This window comes from Epinephelus fuscoguttatus, linkage group LG1, assembly GCF_011397635.1.
Source record: "Epinephelus fuscoguttatus linkage group LG1, E.fuscoguttatus.final_Chr_v1".
Taxonomy (NCBI): Eukaryota; Metazoa; Chordata; class Actinopteri; order Perciformes; family Serranidae; genus Epinephelus; species Epinephelus fuscoguttatus.
The window spans coordinates 28566230-28584816 of record NC_064752.1 but is presented as its reverse complement, the minus strand read 5'-3'; the positions used below and the strand labels follow the sequence as shown (position 1 = coordinate 28584816).

At 38.9% G+C, this 18587-nt stretch overlaps 2 protein-coding genes across 2 annotated transcripts; both read right to left on the bottom strand.

Moving 5' to 3' along the window:
• Nucleotides 1-1198: 1198 nt before the first annotated feature.
• Nucleotides 1199-8639, bottom strand: LOC125888481 (5'-AMP-activated protein kinase subunit gamma-1-like). Its single transcript, XM_049575899.1, has 13 exons — nt 8510-8639; nt 7311-7362; nt 7118-7218; nt 6950-7031; nt 6800-6858; nt 6553-6598; nt 6410-6464; nt 5734-5860; nt 5355-5520; nt 5211-5248; nt 4415-4561; nt 2985-3084; nt 1199-2780 (listed from the first exon to the last, which is right to left on the bottom strand). Exons 1-13 carry the CDS (start codon nt 8516-8518, stop codon nt 2770-2772), a joined length of 993 nt encoding a protein of 330 aa, XP_049431856.1. The 5' UTR covers nt 8519-8639; the 3' UTR covers nt 1199-2769.
• Nucleotides 8640-9990: 1351 nt separating this feature from the next.
• On the bottom strand, nt 9991-16674 carry rhebl1 (Ras homolog, mTORC1 binding like 1). The gene is made up of 8 exons (XM_049575798.1): nt 16250-16674; nt 14616-14687; nt 14439-14506; nt 14001-14083; nt 12541-12597; nt 12395-12442; nt 11870-11951; nt 9991-11768 (listed from the first exon to the last, which is right to left on the bottom strand). Exons 1-8 carry the CDS (start codon nt 16299-16301, stop codon nt 11676-11678), a joined length of 555 nt encoding a protein of 184 aa, XP_049431755.1. The 5' UTR covers nt 16302-16674; the 3' UTR covers nt 9991-11675.
• Nucleotides 16675-18587: the final 1913 nt, after the last annotated feature.

Here is an 18587-nt window from a genome sequence, read left to right as displayed (position 1 = left end):
GAAAAACACCATTCAAAAATTCACTGTTGCCCTAGACAAAAAATACGTGTAGGTATCACCAGGCTGCATGTGACAGTATAGAGTATTTTTTGCCCTTTAGTTGGATGATGTCACATAAAACACGTTAAAGTGACATCAGACTGTTTCTGCTACTGAGGTAAAGAGAAGAAAAGTAGTTACAAACTGATGAGATCTATCTGATTCAAATGTGGCATTTATAATAACAGGAGCCAATTAACAGTGTGTGGATTATTTTACTGATAAAATATTATCCATTTTATCCCAGTTCTCATCACGTAGGTGTCTCATGTTATTCTGAGCTGCAGTGATGGAATCAGAGAAAAATTAGCAACACTGTCACAGTCACTGCAGACTAAAATAAACTTTGCACAAGTTAAAATCCTGTTAAAATCATGTGTTGTGTTGTAATTAATCTCTCTGTTAGAAGCTCTGTTTTAAAACCAGTGGAAAAAGAGCCCTGGAAAATGATTCTACTGACCTATAACAGTATAGAGGCTCCTCTTTTTGTACCTGTCACTTCAGACTTTTGTCCATTGACACTTTTTTCCGTCAGTGATCTGACTGGTCAGAGGTCGGGGTGTTGACAGGTTGTGATCTGTTACTCTGAGTTCAGCATAAGCTACCACAGTGATTTATCCTGTTACAAAGAGAACCAGCTTCATGGTACTGAAAACCCAAAGTTAACCCTGAAGTTACCTTGCTAACTCCAGATCCTGCTTTGTAGTACAGGCCTTTGGTTACTCAAGATAATCCACAGACCTTGTTGTGAGCAGTTTCATGGAGGAACTATTTTCTTTCTATCAAACTACACCAACCAACCAGATCACTGCTCAGAAGGAAGAGTGAATCTACACCTCAGCCGAGAAAGACGCCATTAATGTTTACATCCCACATTGTCATGAGCACGTCCCTCTCGTCCATGAGTAGATGCACACCTCCTCCTCTAAGTGACATAGTTGGCGGGTATAGTTCGGTAGAAAGAAAAGAGTTTCTACAAGAAACTGCTAATGAAGATGATCGATATTTCCAACACTCGGCAACTCGCACCAAAACCATCTAAATTGATAGATAGCACTACAGATAAGAGGAGAAACATGTATTTCTGATTGGTGGGTGAACTGTCCCTTTGAAGTTGTGACATATGTGACATATATGTATGCATTTAACAATAATACCATTTAAAACAAACTCTTAAAGAACCTTTATTGCTCATCTTTTCAATCAGTCTCAATGCCGATTACTACAAAAACTGTGCATTTACATACAGTTGTACATGAAATTTCATACAAAGCAAAACAGGAAGTGACATGTTCCTGGTCCATTATGGAAATGGAAGAGAAAAATGCTGGTATTGAGTGATTTTAATAAAGTCCCCGAAACACTATGAAGAGATAACAGTTGAATAAACGTATTAGACTCGTTGTTCAGACGTCAGATGTCATCACTGACTGTAACTGACATCAACATAACACACCAGAAAGATCAGAAAAAAAAAAAAATACCACTTTTTCAAAAACTGATGAGATCTTGCAGCACTGGAGCAATAAGCAAATCCCTTTAACGCTGATAGTGCCAAAACCAAGTGTGAGAGACAAAACAGGCAGAAAACGAGTCAGTAAAGTAAAATCCATAAAACATTTGGTTATACGTGACAACACAGACAATATGGCAAAACATAAAACCCATAAATATTCAGAGCAAACGGGACACAGCACAATTAATGGTCGTCTCTAACAGCAGATTCACCGATGCTGTTCTGGACTTCACCAATGAGGTCGTCTCGAGAGCCTGACGCGCTCTTTCAGGTTTCCTACATGGCAGATTAAAACCTGAGCCCTTGAATTCTTCACACACTGCTAACTGGGGTAACTTGATTTAACTGGTGACAAATTTACATAAATCTTTTATATTCGTTAAAATTTATTCAGAGCTTTTGTTTTGTTTTGGAGCAACAGGTCCTGAAGCTGAAACCTGACTTGTTTGAATGATAAATTATCCAAAATCATTTTAGCACCTTCACACCAAAGCAGCACAAAGCCAGTTGTTGTATGCATGTACTGTATGTACAGTATATGCCACACATACATACAGATAAATACCTCTGTAACCATATAACCATCAGCATGTGCTCAAGGTAAAAATGATTTGCGCATCAGTCCTCTACCTGCATTTAAATTATCGAACTAGTTGTTTAACAAGATCGTTTCAGCTGAATATCACCACACTACTTCCACGTACAAAGAACAAGTCAGAACGTGCCAGAACATCCTACACACCAGACGCTGATCTGACAAAGTTACACAGGGTTTAAAATTACCCTTTCATAGGCTTTGTGTGAAGCTACATTTCAGTCTTATTGTACAAATAAAATGTTGCCAACAAACGGCAATACAGGTAAATCAGTTTAACTTATAACTGATTATATCATTAATATTATCGGGAATACATTTATAATCAAAGCCACAATTAATGGTCCTCCTCTGCATAGATCAGAACCAGCAGAGGTGGGAATGATGCCTGGTCAATAGCTCCTCTTCAGAGGCCTCTTGTGCAACTACAATGTTAAATTGCAGAATTGCTAGAGCTTCATGTTTCTGCAGAGAGGCAGACGTATTCATGTGTGATTATAGGAAGCCTGGTTACAGGAGATGGGTGATGATACTTCAATACATTGTGGAAATTCCCCTCTCACATGCCTGATCTTTCTCCCTTTGCTCCGTGAAGTCTTTCCTTCTTTGAGTTACCTATTCAAGCTGTGCCTGTGGACAGAAAAATCAAATCATCACTTAATGATGATGAACAGTTCCACGATCGATGAGGTAAGGGAGATAATGGCTTTGCAGCGACTGCTACAAAGCTTTGGAAAAGCCTTCCACTCTCAATCAAGGAACATATTTAGGAAGATGTTCTGCTCTGTTGTGTATGCTCTAAAAATCTTAAGAGAGCTGCATGACTGTACTCACCCTCATCTCCATCAGTCAGCACTAGTGCCTGGAGGATATCTGAAAGGGAGACTATTCCTTTCACCACTTCCTGCTCATCCACCACCACCAGCCTGTGCACCTGAAGGACACAAAAGAGGACCATTGTTACTTTTAATTGACGCATGACACTGGTACTATCTACACAGACAGTGACTTGGAGTGTTATTTCATTTCGTTGGCTGCAAGATCTTGTAAACTAAAGCCGGGCTCAGACTAATGGAGTTTTAAAATCCTAACAAATTTTGATATAAGGTTGTGTCATGCACATAAGGACAAACTTCACATCTGTTCTTCTTCCTAATCTTAAAACATGCACACACTACAAAATTCGAAAATAATGGCACGTAACACATTAAAAATATTAAGATTATCATGTCAGAGGGAGCATGAATGTACTACCTCATGTGATCTCATTTGAAGGGCTGATGTAAAGAAAATGGAAACTGCTGTGGTGCAACAATTTGTTGTAATGTTAACAATGCATTGCAGTTGGAGCGTTGGTGGCTTAGTGGATAGAGCAGGCAACCCATGTACAAGGCTGTTGCCGCAGCGGCCCAGGTTCAAGTCCAGCCTGTCATCCCCCCTCTCTCTGCCCAAAAATATATCTTTTTTAAAAAAAAAAAAACAACCCAATGCACTGCAGTGAGAAAATCAAAAGCAGAAAGCAAAAACTTGTCTGGATGGGGAAATGGTTACAGAGACACGGTCAACACGGGTTGTCTATTCTTCATCTAGAACTGGAGGCGACATTCTAACTGTCAGTTTTATTATCTGTCAACAGTTGTGTGCTAGTTAACGTTAGCCTCAAGGGCTGGACTGTTTACCATTGCTTGTCAACACAGCCAGCTGCTCCGTACTGACATAATAACTATAATCATCCACATTTTAAAATCTAAATATCAAATCTGTTTAAAATTATCGGTGCAGCCTCCAACAAGCCCATGAACAGTTCAGGAGGTTTAAGACTGGATCTATGGCCTTTTTCATTACCAGATAAACCAGTATCGACAGACATACCCCAACAGATTTCTCCTCCGATTGTCAGAAGGGGTGAATCAGGGATAAATCAGCCCTGAACTCCTGTATTGTGAGCCCGGTTTAAGCTGTTCAGTCTTTAGCAACAGTCATCCCGTGTAGTGATGACATACTGAGGGGTAGATGTGGGCAAAACATGTCAATCAACTGTAAAACATGTTTTTGATTTGCCAAAGAGTTCCTATACCATGCAAAGCTGGTTGCTACCTTAGCTCATTTTCAGGTAGTGTTTGATGTGTTCTTCTATTTAGGACTTCAGTTTAAAAAGAATAATTAAGTGTGGAGGAACATTATATATTAACCAAAAACAAGAGGGGTCAAACCAGCCACAACAGACAACTACTGTGTGACACATGATGACATCCAACTCTCACCTCTGCCTCGACCAGTCTGTTGATGATGGCTTCCAGGCTCTCGTGCCTGTTGCAGGTCAGCACTCCTTCAAAGTACTGCGAGCGGTGCTGCAAGGCTTTGGTCACTGTCACATCCAAGTTGTTGTACGTCTTCTCTGCGGCCAGGTTCTGGAAAACACAGGTTAGCAATGTTTCTTCATCTTATATTGCACCATAAATAGTTTAAAAGAAATACAGTTAAAATTTTAGCCATGAGATTCATGTGCCAGAACCCCATTAATTTAATTTTCTATGTAAGGTTGAGTGATACTAATAAATCACCCTATATGTCATTTATATTGAGAGTATCTGTTTGTGGCTCATCCAGTGAATTTAATACCTAATAAATTAAAATAATCTATCACATTTAAGCCAAAAACTGTAAATTAGAATTTGCCATTAAGAAGCCTTGCTCACTGATTTGCACATTGTCCACAGTAACATGGGAAAAATACCTTGCTGTGAACTGTTTTAGAACGAGAGAAAAAAAGGACAAATGTCTATTGCCAAACTGTACTTTAAATATTACAGCTACAATAGATTGTAAACTATTTTGCGCATAGATTATGCGTTTTCACCTGAAGTTTTGCTGGTTTAAATTTCTCATCTGTGAGAATTTGATGTTTTTCTTTGACATATCTGGTTGTAAACTGCATGTTTTGGGGCTTTGGGCTTTGATAAAAAAAAAAAAAAAAGCTAGCAATCTGAATGCATAATCTCTGGCTTTGGGGAATTCTAGCAGGCACCTTTCACTATTTAAAGATAAGATGAAACTTACTATAACATCAAATTTTGAGTATATATCCACGACTCGACCTGCAGGAGAGAGGCAGCGTATCAATAAACAAACAAACAAAATTAAAGAGGACTCCGGGCATTAATGCAAAATCAACAAGGATGTCATTTCAATCAGCCCACATACCTTTGTCATCCACAACAGGGAGCGCAGACACTCGCTGCTCAACAAAAATACCCAGCGCTGTGTACAGCGGTGTGTCTGCACGGACCACCGCTATGTTCCGGAATGTTCCGATGTTCAGGTCCTCTAAGGTTTGTCTCAAGAATGAGGGTTTTGGCATTTCTGCTATCTGAAACAATAACAAGAGAGTGTGTACACTTGATTAAAACTGTAGGGGAATGGATGTCTTTGTAAAATAGTTTTTAACTAAATATTTTACTTAACTGTAGCTGATAGTCTTAACTCTGTACCAGCCATTTGCTGTGTTATAAGATTCAAACACTGAAAATAATTTAAAGTATTCAATGTAAAAGTAGTGAGGAGAGAAACCACAGAGACTTACAAAAAGCTTCAGGAACTTGAGAATCCTCTTGTGTGTGAGAATATAGAGCGTGTTTCCTGTCAGGGGGTCGATTACAGGCAGTCTGTGGATCTTATTCTTCAGCAGAGATGAGACTGCGTCATACAAACTGTGACACAGAGACATTAAGAGAGGACCAAGTTAATCAAGTTATATTGGACACAACATGTAGTGAAATGAGAGAGCTAAATAAAAGAAAGTGAAAGGGAAACCAGCGAAGGAATAGTTTCTAATGTTGGCTTGTCAGCTGTTGACAAGAAATAACTTCCAAGTGTAAGTTAGGTGAAACATTTGTACAATAAATATTATAGGTACAAACACACGTTAAAACTAAAATACTGATAACTTCATGCAGTAATTAATAAGTTTCTATCAAACACAAAAATGTGGAAAAGCTGCATGCAGCCACAGCGAATTTCCAGGCAGTGTTTGATGTCTGCCTCTATCAACAGAGACTCTGGTCAAAACAATAAGATGTGGAGAAACATTTCTGGCGCCTATTTGTACTTCCCTGCTGAGCACAGGCCAGGTTTAATGAGTTACTGCCACAGACTAAACCATCAGAAGTTTAAGTGAAGTTTGACACCAACAACAAAATATAGATGCTTTAAAACGTACTGTCAGGCCGAGCGTTAACTCAAAAAAAAAAAAAACTTACCTTGCGTTGGGAGATATGCTAACCAAGGGCTTAAAAGAGTCTTGAAGGTACAGCTCTATTACAAATGAGAACAGACAGCGGTGTCAAGACCTTTATACAAGTCAATTAAAAGAATGCATAACATATTTATTAAACTTTCTCACCTCTCCATGTTTCAATTTTGTGTTCTTCCAACTCATATATCTGAACCTGAGAGATTAGAAAGAACCTGTTAACATATTTATGAGGGATTAAGAAAGAAATCAAGACAAGACCACATTCTGCATCGTCTTAGTTTAAACCCTACCCATAGCAACATAAGCCTGTAGTTCAACGCAGACATGTAATATGTTACACCTACAGTAATCTTACAGTTTAAGGTCTATATCCATTTGCTGTCCACTGTCTTACCAGTGGAGATTTGTAGTAGCGATGTAGGATGTTAATGAAGTCTGTGATGGTCAGCATACCTACAGAGACACATGAGGAGAATCAAGTCAGTCCTTTCTTTAATTTCGTCTTACCGAGAGTGAAAGTGTGCCAAATGAAATTTGAACTCACCAACGAAGCACTGCTTCTTGCTGTCCCACAGAGGTGCTGCTCTTACCCCATTGGAAACAAGAGCAAAAAATGCCTTCTTGACCTGTAAGATTAATTATACCACGTTTCAGTGTAAATTAGCAGGTGAGGGATAGAGTCAGTTATTCAAGTCTTGAGCTTTTGTTTTACCTGAAGCGATGTATCAAACACAACCAGTTTGGAGCTGGTAGGTACGAGGTCATAACACCGGTGGGACTTCATAAACCGGGTGTACACATTGTGCTCTGGGTCTGAAGGAATGTGAGAAACTATTAGAGACACACTGTTTTTCTATGTCTGTGTTGCTCATTTTGGTCTCATTAGATTTGTATGAGTCCTTTACCCTCTATGACTGGGTCTTTTTTGCCCTCAAGATCATCAATAGTCACTGGAATCTGAAATTAAAAGATAAAGGTCATTATATATCTGTTTGACCTCAAAAATAAAAAGTGAATGTGAATATGAAGGCTCTGCTGTATACAAAACCCTGCATGACAGATAAAATAAAAATAAGCCCCAGCTTAGTTAAATGTAAATAAGCCCATCAGTGTGACATGCTAACAAACAGACCTTTGTCAAAGCAGACATTTTGGCCTGATATATCAGGAAACACACAGGTGTTACTAATGACACTAACATGGCTCTGTTCCATTCAGAAGTCGCAGTGAGTGTAACAGTGACCACTCATGCAAAATACTAGGTCCCTGAAATCAGAGCAGCTAAATGGAACTCAGCCATCGCTAATGTCTTTACTTACGCTTGTGCTTTCCCTACAGTGACATGTAAAAATGTCCTCCGTGAGGCGGTTAGATTCAACCACTTACCAAGGTTAAGTTAATGTATATTGTTAGGTTAAGATAAGAATGATTTGGTTCAGGTAAAGTTAAAGGGTTACTGTATGGATGTGTAACTTAGTGTAGATATGCTAAACTCTTACACTGTGGACACGTAAGTCAGCTGATTAGTTGAACATCCAAAAGCCTCAGCTCAGCATAACTGTTTACTTGAGTACATGTTGTTTCTTATTCTGCCATTATAAAAGGTTATTTTGACACTACTGCTGTAATTTAACGGTGTCTGGTTGTCAACCCGACACACAGTGTAACGTTACTCGCTTTTGAAGTTGTGCAACATGAATAACGTTATCCTAACGTGAGCTAAGCATTAGCATCGAGCTAGCTACCGTCACAGTCTGTTGACATTAAGGAGCCATTCGAGGTGACTTCTTATTTGGGCTCTGTTTTTTCTTACATCGGCTACCCTTATAAGGCGATATGTGGTACACTGTTTTGTTTAACGTGAAGTAACTAATGTTAGTCAACCGACACCAAGACTGAAACCATAGTTACATTCTTCACGGGCACAAATATGTGCTGACCACCGACACTGACAAAAGAGCTAACGTAACTCTGCCAAGAATTAGCTAACGTTGGTTAGCTGTTACCGTTAGCATGCTACGGGAAAGTCACGTTAGCTAACTTAGTTGGAGGATTATTAGAAAGCTAATGGTCTATACAAGGTTAAGTTAGCTGGATAACTTACACACTCCATATTCCATTCGCCGTGTCGCCTTCCTGTTGCCGGGTTGGTTCACACAACCACACAGATCTTCCGCTACAACTTCAGACGAGCAATGTGAATGGCTGTCGAGTCCTTACCGTAGTACCTGTAGTATTACCGCACCACAACTTCGCGTCTGAAGCGCACTATAAATTAAACTTCATGCTGTGCCTCTGTGTATGGCTCAAGGTAGATGGGGCCATGTATTATAATATAAAGAAATATAAATTTAAAAAACTATTCTGTGACAGGCAACCATGCACTGCTGTCTGAAATAATCACAAATAATCATGTAATCCTGATTATAAATAAACTTCACAAATTATCATTAACATTACAGCAGTTCTGGTGGCACAGTGCACTGCAGTCCTGTGTGTGGTTTGTCCAAGTAACATTGCTGTACCCCAACAGAACACAGCTCACGAGTATTGTTAATGTTTTAAATATGTTTGTCAGATAGCCCATGTATAGTCTGATTAAAGTGTGAATCATTTATGTTGCGCTGCATGTGTACTTTATATAGACAGCAGTTGTAGTAGGCAGATCCCGCAGTGTTGACTCCATGGCTATGGCCTTGGTATGGCCACATACAGTAAAACTTCAATTAATAGCCCAGGCTATTATTTGCTTAAATCACTTAAGTTAACAGGCTTATATTTGGGACAGGTGTCTATATGGGACAGGCCTTTAATTCCTTTCATACAAAACTGTCGCTCAGCAAAGATGGGAAATATGATCAAACTGTTTATTTCAACTTTTATGAATATTACTTGTACAAAAACTAGGCTTTGAATAACAACAGTTATGAGTTATGTTATAACACTTGTTTCACGGCACCCAGCATGCTGACACACTTTATCCTGCCAAAACAATATTCATAACTTTTGATCGGCTGACCTTTACGGACTCAAGGAATAGACACAAATTCTGACTTTATGACAGCTTTAGAGGTAATACAGGGAGTCACCACTTTTATTTTCATCATTTCATCAGTACATCTGAATGACTTAGTTATCTCTGGTGCTCATGGTTTCAGTAAAATGAACAGAACTATGTGCAGTATCTCCATATTGACAAATGTTTAAACATTTGTATCTGTATGTGTGTTCTAAGCAGTTACCTAATGTGAGCTCAAGTGGGTAGTCAACAATCCAAAGACCTTCCATAAAAATGAACCGCTTGGCAACCAGACCAGGCATCTAACTAAAACAGGCCTTTACTTGTCAAAATGTATAGCTACACCAGGCTAGTAAAAGGGACTGGGAGTTAAAGTGGGAATAGGCTTTCATTAAAGGTGGAAGTGAAGTTACGGTGTAGCCCAGTGATGAACTAACTGGTTATTGTAGTACATTAACAGATGTGCTCCTGCTGTGCACTGTGCTGTCATTTACTGTATAAGCAACCTTGCTTTGTGCCACTTTTAGCCACCTACATCATCCAGCCAAAATCAGCACAATGACACATCACATGAGTAACAGATTTATTTATATACAAAACTGTTTACAGCAAGTTTTCTGAATTAACATTGACCCACAAGGGGAAATTGGTGTTGAGGTGCACACCGCCACCTGCACCACGGTATCAAGTCAACAGAAGGGGGGAAAAAAAACCTTTAAGAGCACCTTGAGTCATTAAGGGAAGCAGATAAGGGAGTTTGAGGAACTGTAAGGCACAAGACACAGCATCACCAGCTTCTGTTCAACCATCATCAATCAATCAACTACTTACTCAGCAAAGCACTTGATAAAAAAGTTACAATTACCCACTACAGGTACAACATGAGGACTATGGGGGGAAATCCACGTTGTGTCGTGTCTTTGTAAGGCTACATGATCTAAGGAAAACAAAGTTATTAAGGATCAGTGATCAGACAGCGATCATGCAAGTCCACAATGTAAATTGAAAGGACTACATGCCAGCCTGGCTTGTTTCCATCAAGCCTGCATGCACCGTCAAATCAAAACCATGAGCTCAAAGATTACTGAACTAACTCTGTAGCCTCCAGCCACTTAAATAGTCTTACGCAGTGTTAAAACGCAATTAAAAAATTGCAACTCAACAATATTCATAATTACAACGCACTTAGAAGAATATACTCTACTTAGGATACTGAAGGGAGAGCAAACCTGCACCACTCAAAATATAACCAATAGTATCAAACCAATTTCTAAGATTCTAGTTATATTGTATAAAAAGGCCATAACTGGTAAATATCAAAGATCTATTCCAGTCTACGCTAAATTTCTCTGAGGGTTGTCCATAAGATACCATCTTTATTACAGTCAATAAGGAGAAGTTAAACTGTAGAAACAATGGCAGAGAACTAATCTGCTTAGCAGAGGAGCTTAAGATGTAAGTTATGATATACAAATAGATTCCTCCATCGTGAAGATGCAGTTCATGAGTTCATTGGTGAGAGGTACCTGAAGAGGAGTTGATAAAAATTACAGTGAGAAGAACTGTGAAACCAGCAAGATTTCATATGTGAAATCTCATTCCAGAGTGTTCGAGGAAATCCACCATCTGTGAGAGATACTGACATTTTAACACCACATTTAAAGCAATGTGAACTGTGACTTTCCATCACTGTCAAAAAAAAAAAAAGAAGACCTGCTGAAATTATACCAGTCTTTAAAAAGGTTATTCACCAGCCCTTACTGTACATTAACTCAACTACTCAAATAGTAATGAGACAGAGGCCAATGTTGTCTCAAACATCAGATTCACAAATAGTTATTACCGCAATACATTCACACACAAAAAAAAAAATTAATGCAATTAATTGGAACCATATGTTTGGTAATTTTTTTGTTTGTTTTCTGAGCATTTGGTTGAACTCAAAGTCAAGATTTTGCCCAGCTACATATTACAATTCAATATTTAAACAAAGTGTTCACCGACTGTGCTTCTTTGTCAAAAACAAAGATTTATCTTGCTTTTTAGAAACGTCTCCCTGTGGTTACAATTAGTGGGATAGTTTATCAACTGTCTGGGCAGTTGCCTTGCTATGTAAATCAATCAGGTATCACAATGGAGCAGTAGAGTTCCACTGCAGTGTCTTGGTGTCAGTGAGGTCACTATTGGCAAGCTGGTGAAGTTGTGCCTCCTGTCTTCAGCAGATGAGCTTACTGATGTCCTGGATACACTTTTACATCACAGCACACTTCTTCTCCTCGGGTGGTGCGTTTCCATCAGCTTTCTCCATCTCCAAAATGATCCGCTTGAAAACCTCCACAGCAGTCTAAATATCAAGAATATCGTCATCAGTGTGTGAATCTGTGTCAGAGTTAATACGCAGACTGCATCACATGAGTTGGTATTCAAAGAGATATCTATCATTACATCATTCTCCTTGGCTGAGGACTCCATGAATGCAGCACCCCAGGAATCAGCAAGTTTCTTTCCCTCCTCTGGTTTGATAACCCTGGGAAAATGACATGAGGTGAAACTTTTATACTGTGTCAGGCTGCACAGACAATGCACGTTAATATGATCAGGTCATTGTTGGTTTTGCTCTTTAATGGGATTTGTTGACACAAAGAGACAGAATGTCACCAGACTTTTTTTTTTTAAGATATTTTTCTGGGCATTTTAGCCTTTAATTGACAGGACAGGTGAGTGTGAAAGGGGGAAAGAGAGGGAGCAAAGGGCCACGGGCTAGACTCGAACCCGGGCCGCTGTGGCAACAGCCTTGTACATGGGGTGCCTGCTCTATCCACTAAGCCACCGACACCCCAGTGTCACCAGACTTATCCTTTTACTTGCTTGTCATTACAAATATCTTTCATGTTGAATTATACTGAGTCTTTTTTTAAGACCAAAAAGCCTATACTTTATATTCTCAAGACACTCAATAATTTTGATTACCTTTCCATGTGGAGGTCTTTTTTGTTCCCTACAAGAACAGTTGGAGCCCTGAAAAGAAAAATGAAACCTGCTTTTTAAAAAAAAAATCTCTTGAAAAACAAGACAATTTTGGAAGTGTTGAATTTAAGGATCCAACTACAACTTACTGCATCTTCCCAACCACGTCTAGCAGCTTGTCATGTAGAGCCTGCACAACTTCAAAACTGAAGAGAGACACACATCAATCATACACATGTAATTTTACAACTTCTATTCTATTCACACTCTCTTGATGCACAAATTGAAGCTACTGGTCGGATTACATTTCACTGGAGGTGTACCTTTTATGATTACATGCGACAATAAATAAAGAAAAAACATGCTAGTATCAACTGTAAGACACATATGGTGCTATCTACCTAACATAGTGTTTTAAGACTTTTTAAGGAGAACACTGGCTGAATTGCGAACTCCAATATTACATGAACATGAGCTACGCTCTCTTAAAGCCAGAGACCAGGGGCTGTATTCACAAACATTCTGAGAACCCTCTTAGAAAGCTCCTGTCTTCGCCTAAAAGCTTTTAGTAAGGAGTCCTAATTTATGAGTGATTTAGGAAAGTTGTTGGAGCAACTCTGAGCAAGGCAGGGACAGAAACTTTAATCTTAGTGAGGAGGTGTGGTTGACCCCATTGCTAGGTGTGATTGGTTGTCACAGACACACCCTTCTGTGAGCCTGCCAGGTGTGAACACCCAGTGGAAATGAAATGAACTGCTGACTGTGAAAGTGTTGTCATTGTTACTGTGATCACTCTGGTGATGGAAGGTTGAGACAGACTGAAGTCATCACTGCTGCACTGTTGCATTTTTCCAGTTCTCCATCCTAGTATTGTGATCATTTTATTGCGTTGGATCGACCACAAATATTATCCCTGCACGATCTAATCTGTAGCATTTCATTTACCCACTGTCATCCAGCGTTGGGAGAATATTTCTCCAACCTGTTTGTGTTTCTGCCATTTTCTCCTCTGTTTAGGAAACTCTTAAGCCTCTTAAAAGTCCTCCTCCCTGCTCCTAACAGTTTTTCACCTTGGGAGCTTTTTACGGTCTGAGATGCTCTGTGAAAAACTTTCATCTTTACAAGGACCTAGTTAACTTTAACTAGGAGCAACTCTTAGCACTAGGAAGCTTTGTGAATACAGCCACAGAGAAGTAAGTCTCTAACCTGTGATGTCATCAAATATAAAGTCTGGAGCTGCTCCATAGAATGTTTGTTTTCTTCTTTGTACCCAAATGACATTTATTCTACTTTAGTGTTCTCAGTTTTCACCCAGACATTGTACCCATATACTCAGAACATTCCCCTGGGTGCTCTCAGTGACATCTGTAACATCTTTCACAATTTATTGTCTCTGGAGCAGAGCCAGACTTCATACTTGATGACATCACACGTTTGGGTTTTAGCACTGTAGCTTTTAGACTTTGGAGAGAGCTGTTCATGTTTACTAATATTTTTGGACTGTCTAAGACCATAGGAATAACATCTGCATTTTGAAAATGGGTGTAGTTCTCCTTTGATAGTGTATGCCTTATATTCATAGACATATGACACAGAACCATCCACTCACCTTTTATTGGAAGTCACTGAATAGACAAGGACATACCCATGGATGTCCAGTGAGAGGGATTGTTGAAAAATTGAGTACTCATCCTACAGACAGAGGAGACATATTATAATCTCATTAAGGTATTACCGTTATCAGTCAGACACACAAAACTATGGCATCTAGAATAACTTTCAGTACAACAGATGACTTGTCACTCTGACATCAGAGTACATGTCATAATAAGTTACAGATAAGTAATACAGGACAATGAGGCAAAGTAGAACTCTGACTTGAGACATGGCTGACTTAATTAGAAATTCAAGGGTCTCTACACATCTTGCTTAACACTGGTATCAAAAAACATTTCAACCTAAGGTTAAATATAAGGATTTTACAGATCAGGGTGTTTAAAACCAAGAGTTTAGTGCATGTGTCAGATGTAGTCGGTGAACAACTTACTTGTCCTGCTGTATCAACCAGCTGAAGATTGAAGTCTTGGCCATTCACATTGACCAATTTGTTAAAGGCTGGAGAGAGAGATGAACTAGTTAACAAAAGAGTTCCTTACATTAAACCAAATCCATTGTGGCTTTCTTTGCCGTAATACAATATGAACAATACAATAACGACACTTACTGTTTTCAATGGTGGGGTCATATGAGTCGACAAACTGTCCTTCCACAAACTGTATTGTAAGAGATGACTTTCCTGTGCAGGGCAGAGAAACAACACATGGTTGTTTTACTACCATTTTAATTCAATATTAAAACGTAACAATCCTCTACATTACAACAAACACAAATACTTGGTCGGTGTAGTGGCTTACATGAAAACGTACAATATTGCAACACATTTTTACATGATCAGTTACAAGTGATACACCAAATCATGTGCCTGGTCGTAAATGTCAGCTATATTGCCATGATAGATTTTTATTATGCCATGATGTCACACACTTTATTGTGATAGCCATCACTAAAGATGGTGCCTCTGCCTCACAAATTTTGATAGCTGTGATTTTGGTGTACTTAAATCTGTGATCTTTTAGATTCAACATGCAGTTCTTTAGCTCCTCTCCAGGGGCTCCCTGTGGCTTTGACAAAAAAAAAAATCATATGGAAATGAAAAACGGTTATTTTGTTAGCATTTCAATTTTCATTTATCATTGGTGTTGGCCTAAAGAAATGATTACATTCTGCAATTGTAAAAATGTGCAGCCTATACACTGACTTTAAAATATGTTCCTCATCAACTAAAAAGTGCATCACAGGTCTACAGCCTAGCACTTTGACCTCTGAATTTTACCAAACCTTAATAGTATTAGATCGTCTTATGTCTCCCTAGCGAGTCTAGCTGTGGATTTCATATCCAAAAAAGTAAAATTCTCTGAGGAAAATAGATAATTTATAGGTGTGTGGACAGATTTGTGTGTACCAAATAATTATAAACAGCCCACTGCAGAGGAGCCACCTGGTGACACACATTAATGAATGCTTATTTGGACCTATTAGTAATGTTGCTAGGTCGATATGTTTTGCAGCTCCAGATTTTTTATGTTAATTTTGGTCAACAAATGCTCTTTTGATAGTAAAGCTTGCTGACCCCTGATGCAGGTGACACAGAAAGATCAACACATAGTGATAGTGCTCTTCAGATACACACAGATTCTGTTTGTGATCCTTTATGCATCTATAGGTTCAGTTTGTGACCATATCTAAATGCTAATAAGGCACCGTTTTTGACAATGGTTGCTATCAAAATAAATAATGTGAAAGTATGATAACGTCTGAAACAGCAATACAGCTCAGAGAACCTGATCGGTCTCGTATTTTGGCCCAGCACCGGCCACACAAGGACATTTTAAAATATAAACGACTTGGTATAAGGTCGAGTAAGGTTACATGGTGGTTTCCTTAAATTGTGGACATTGCATACTTGCTATGTTAGGCATGCGAGACTGAAAGTTTCGACACACTCCCCTGGCTCTCTACCAGGATGTTACCGGCTGAGCTAACTTTGTTTTCACAGAACACGTTACAACTACTAACAGATGGCTGTAGCTACACGATATGATAATGTTAATTTTACTGTGGTTTAATTATCAACTGGACACCAAACACACGTAGAACAAAAACACATAAACACAGGCGATCTAGGGTTACTCGTGTTAGTGGGATACACTGAAGAGGAAAACAAAGCCAGGACGTTAGCCTGTTAGCCATGCTAGCTAACTAACATTAGCTATGCACGAGCTCGTGCGCTTTACTCACCTACAGACCTGTAACCTATAACAGCAATTTTTCGATGTTTTGGTTGAGGCATTTCGGTGCAAACGGTGTTCGTTGGGTTTTAATAACGTAGTACGCCACCTAGTTTTACTATCGAAACAAACTTTTATCGCCACATTCGTCTCACGTCACGTGACAACAACAAACTTTTCGGAGCTGCCGCTCGAGCTCTCTGCTGGGCCTCGAGCTGGAAGTTCAGAGTTTAAGTACAGCAAGTACAACTTGTACTTATCTCGAAAAAATGTCTCTTTCTTTATCTGGCGCTGTAATCGATATCGATCGATAGTTTGAAATGGTGAAACTGTAGTTCCGGCTGAAATTGAAAACGAGAAAACGCTCGCTCAACGCGGTTACGATTCGCAAGTCAAGCTGACGGAAACTGTCATTGTGTAAGCACACCGTCGTAAAAACAGGGAATACGTCATAACTGACATGGACGTGCTTTCTGGACAATTTGTACAGCAGAGGTCACTCTTTGTGCGTCCCAGCGTGTTTCTGACAGCCAGCCTTTTTAGACTTTTCCAGACTGACCTTCAGACCACAATCACCGCTGAAAATCTACATTCCTTCATATCAACAAGTGTTTGTTTCCACTGTTTCAATAAAAAAACAACATGGAAAAAAAACAATTTGGATTTTCTTAATCTGTATTTTAAGTATGGATTATGATTTTCTTGTCATTTTATTTTATGTTATATTGTATGTATTTTTATTTTGTGTGGACCCCAGGAAGAGTAGCTGTTGCCTACGGTAACAGCTAATGGGGATCCGAATAAACTAAACTAAACTAAAACATGAAGGGGGATTTTAATTATAAAGATCATAGACAGATGTTTAGTCACAACCTCATCTGAACAGATTTCCAGGAAAACCCATCTGACAAGATGATACTATTAGTATGTAGAAATTAAATAGCTCAATGTTTATTGTAGGCTATATTTTGGTGTCCCTATCTGACTTTCCATCTACCTCAGATGATTGATATACGCAAATATACTGAAGCTATATCTGTTTGGGGAGGACCCTGACCTAAATTGCTCAATTATCATGTCAACATGTAATGAAAGAAATGTATCCTAAATCTTAAATAATAAAAGTGAAAAAAAATAGCAGCATGCTTATTCATACACATAATTCAGCACAAAAAGCAATGACTTACTAGCTTATGTTTTCTATAATAGGTCTACCATGTTTGAATATTCTGGCACCAACATAAAACCTAGAGGTGCCTTTGCTATCTGTTTACCTAAGTTTTAATTATGGGGGGAAATATTATCCCCTCACAATAGATGTATCACCTGCTAGCTTCCAGTCTTTATCCCCTCTGTAGCTCTCCCACTGTCTTGTTTTCAGTCACATATGTTTACAATCAGATACCCTAATGAAATAATTTCAGACTTGGAACCTTGTGGTATGTTTTTTTTTTTTCAGCCAAATCAAGTAAACCAAATACTGTCATAATAAAAATCTATCAGTGAATAAAAACTCCACAGCAATGTTCAAATTGACCACATTTTACAATTGAAGAGACTGTCTGTGCTAATTCTCTCATTAAAACTATCTTAATGATTGTCACTTGCAAAAATGTCCCAGTATTGTCTTGAGACACTAAATGCCTTTATGCACACCCATCTACTCCACTTGATCCTCTGAGTCTCACCCCTGACTCTTGTCTATTTGACCCTAAATCAGTGAACCCAATCTAATGGGCTCCTGGAACACAGACAAATACTGCAGTGGAGCTATTTCTAACACAGGCCACAGCAAAAATAAATTCATTAACTATTGTATTGTTCTGAGATATGTGATGCCAAGTCTTTGTTGAAGGCCCACCAGCATGCAGGGTTATTCACTCCAGTGCCAGTCATTGCACTGCTGGCACGAACATTTTCAGACTTGGCTTGGTATAAAGCCTCAATAGTCTTTGAATACCAATCAAAATGCCTGCACAGATATGCAAAAGGTCCCAACACCTCTCAGCCTCTGTGGTGGCTTTGTGTTTCCTTGTAGTTGTTTTGTGTCTTTGAGAAAATGTTATTCTTTTTGGTCATGTTGTGTCTCCTTGTAGTAATTTTGTGTCCCTTTGAGGTGGATGGGCTAGTCCATTCAGTAATCCATCCATGACCAAAACACCACTGAGCACTGATACTGTTGAGTACCAAAAGTGTTGCTGGCATACCCTTTGATCAGATATTTCTAGACTTAAATAATTTTGCAAATTTTAAGCAAAGTCCTTGCATGATTGACTTTGGTTAAACAACATAAAACTGGTGCAATTCTAAAGTTTAATTCATTCATTACATAAGGGTTTCTATTGAAA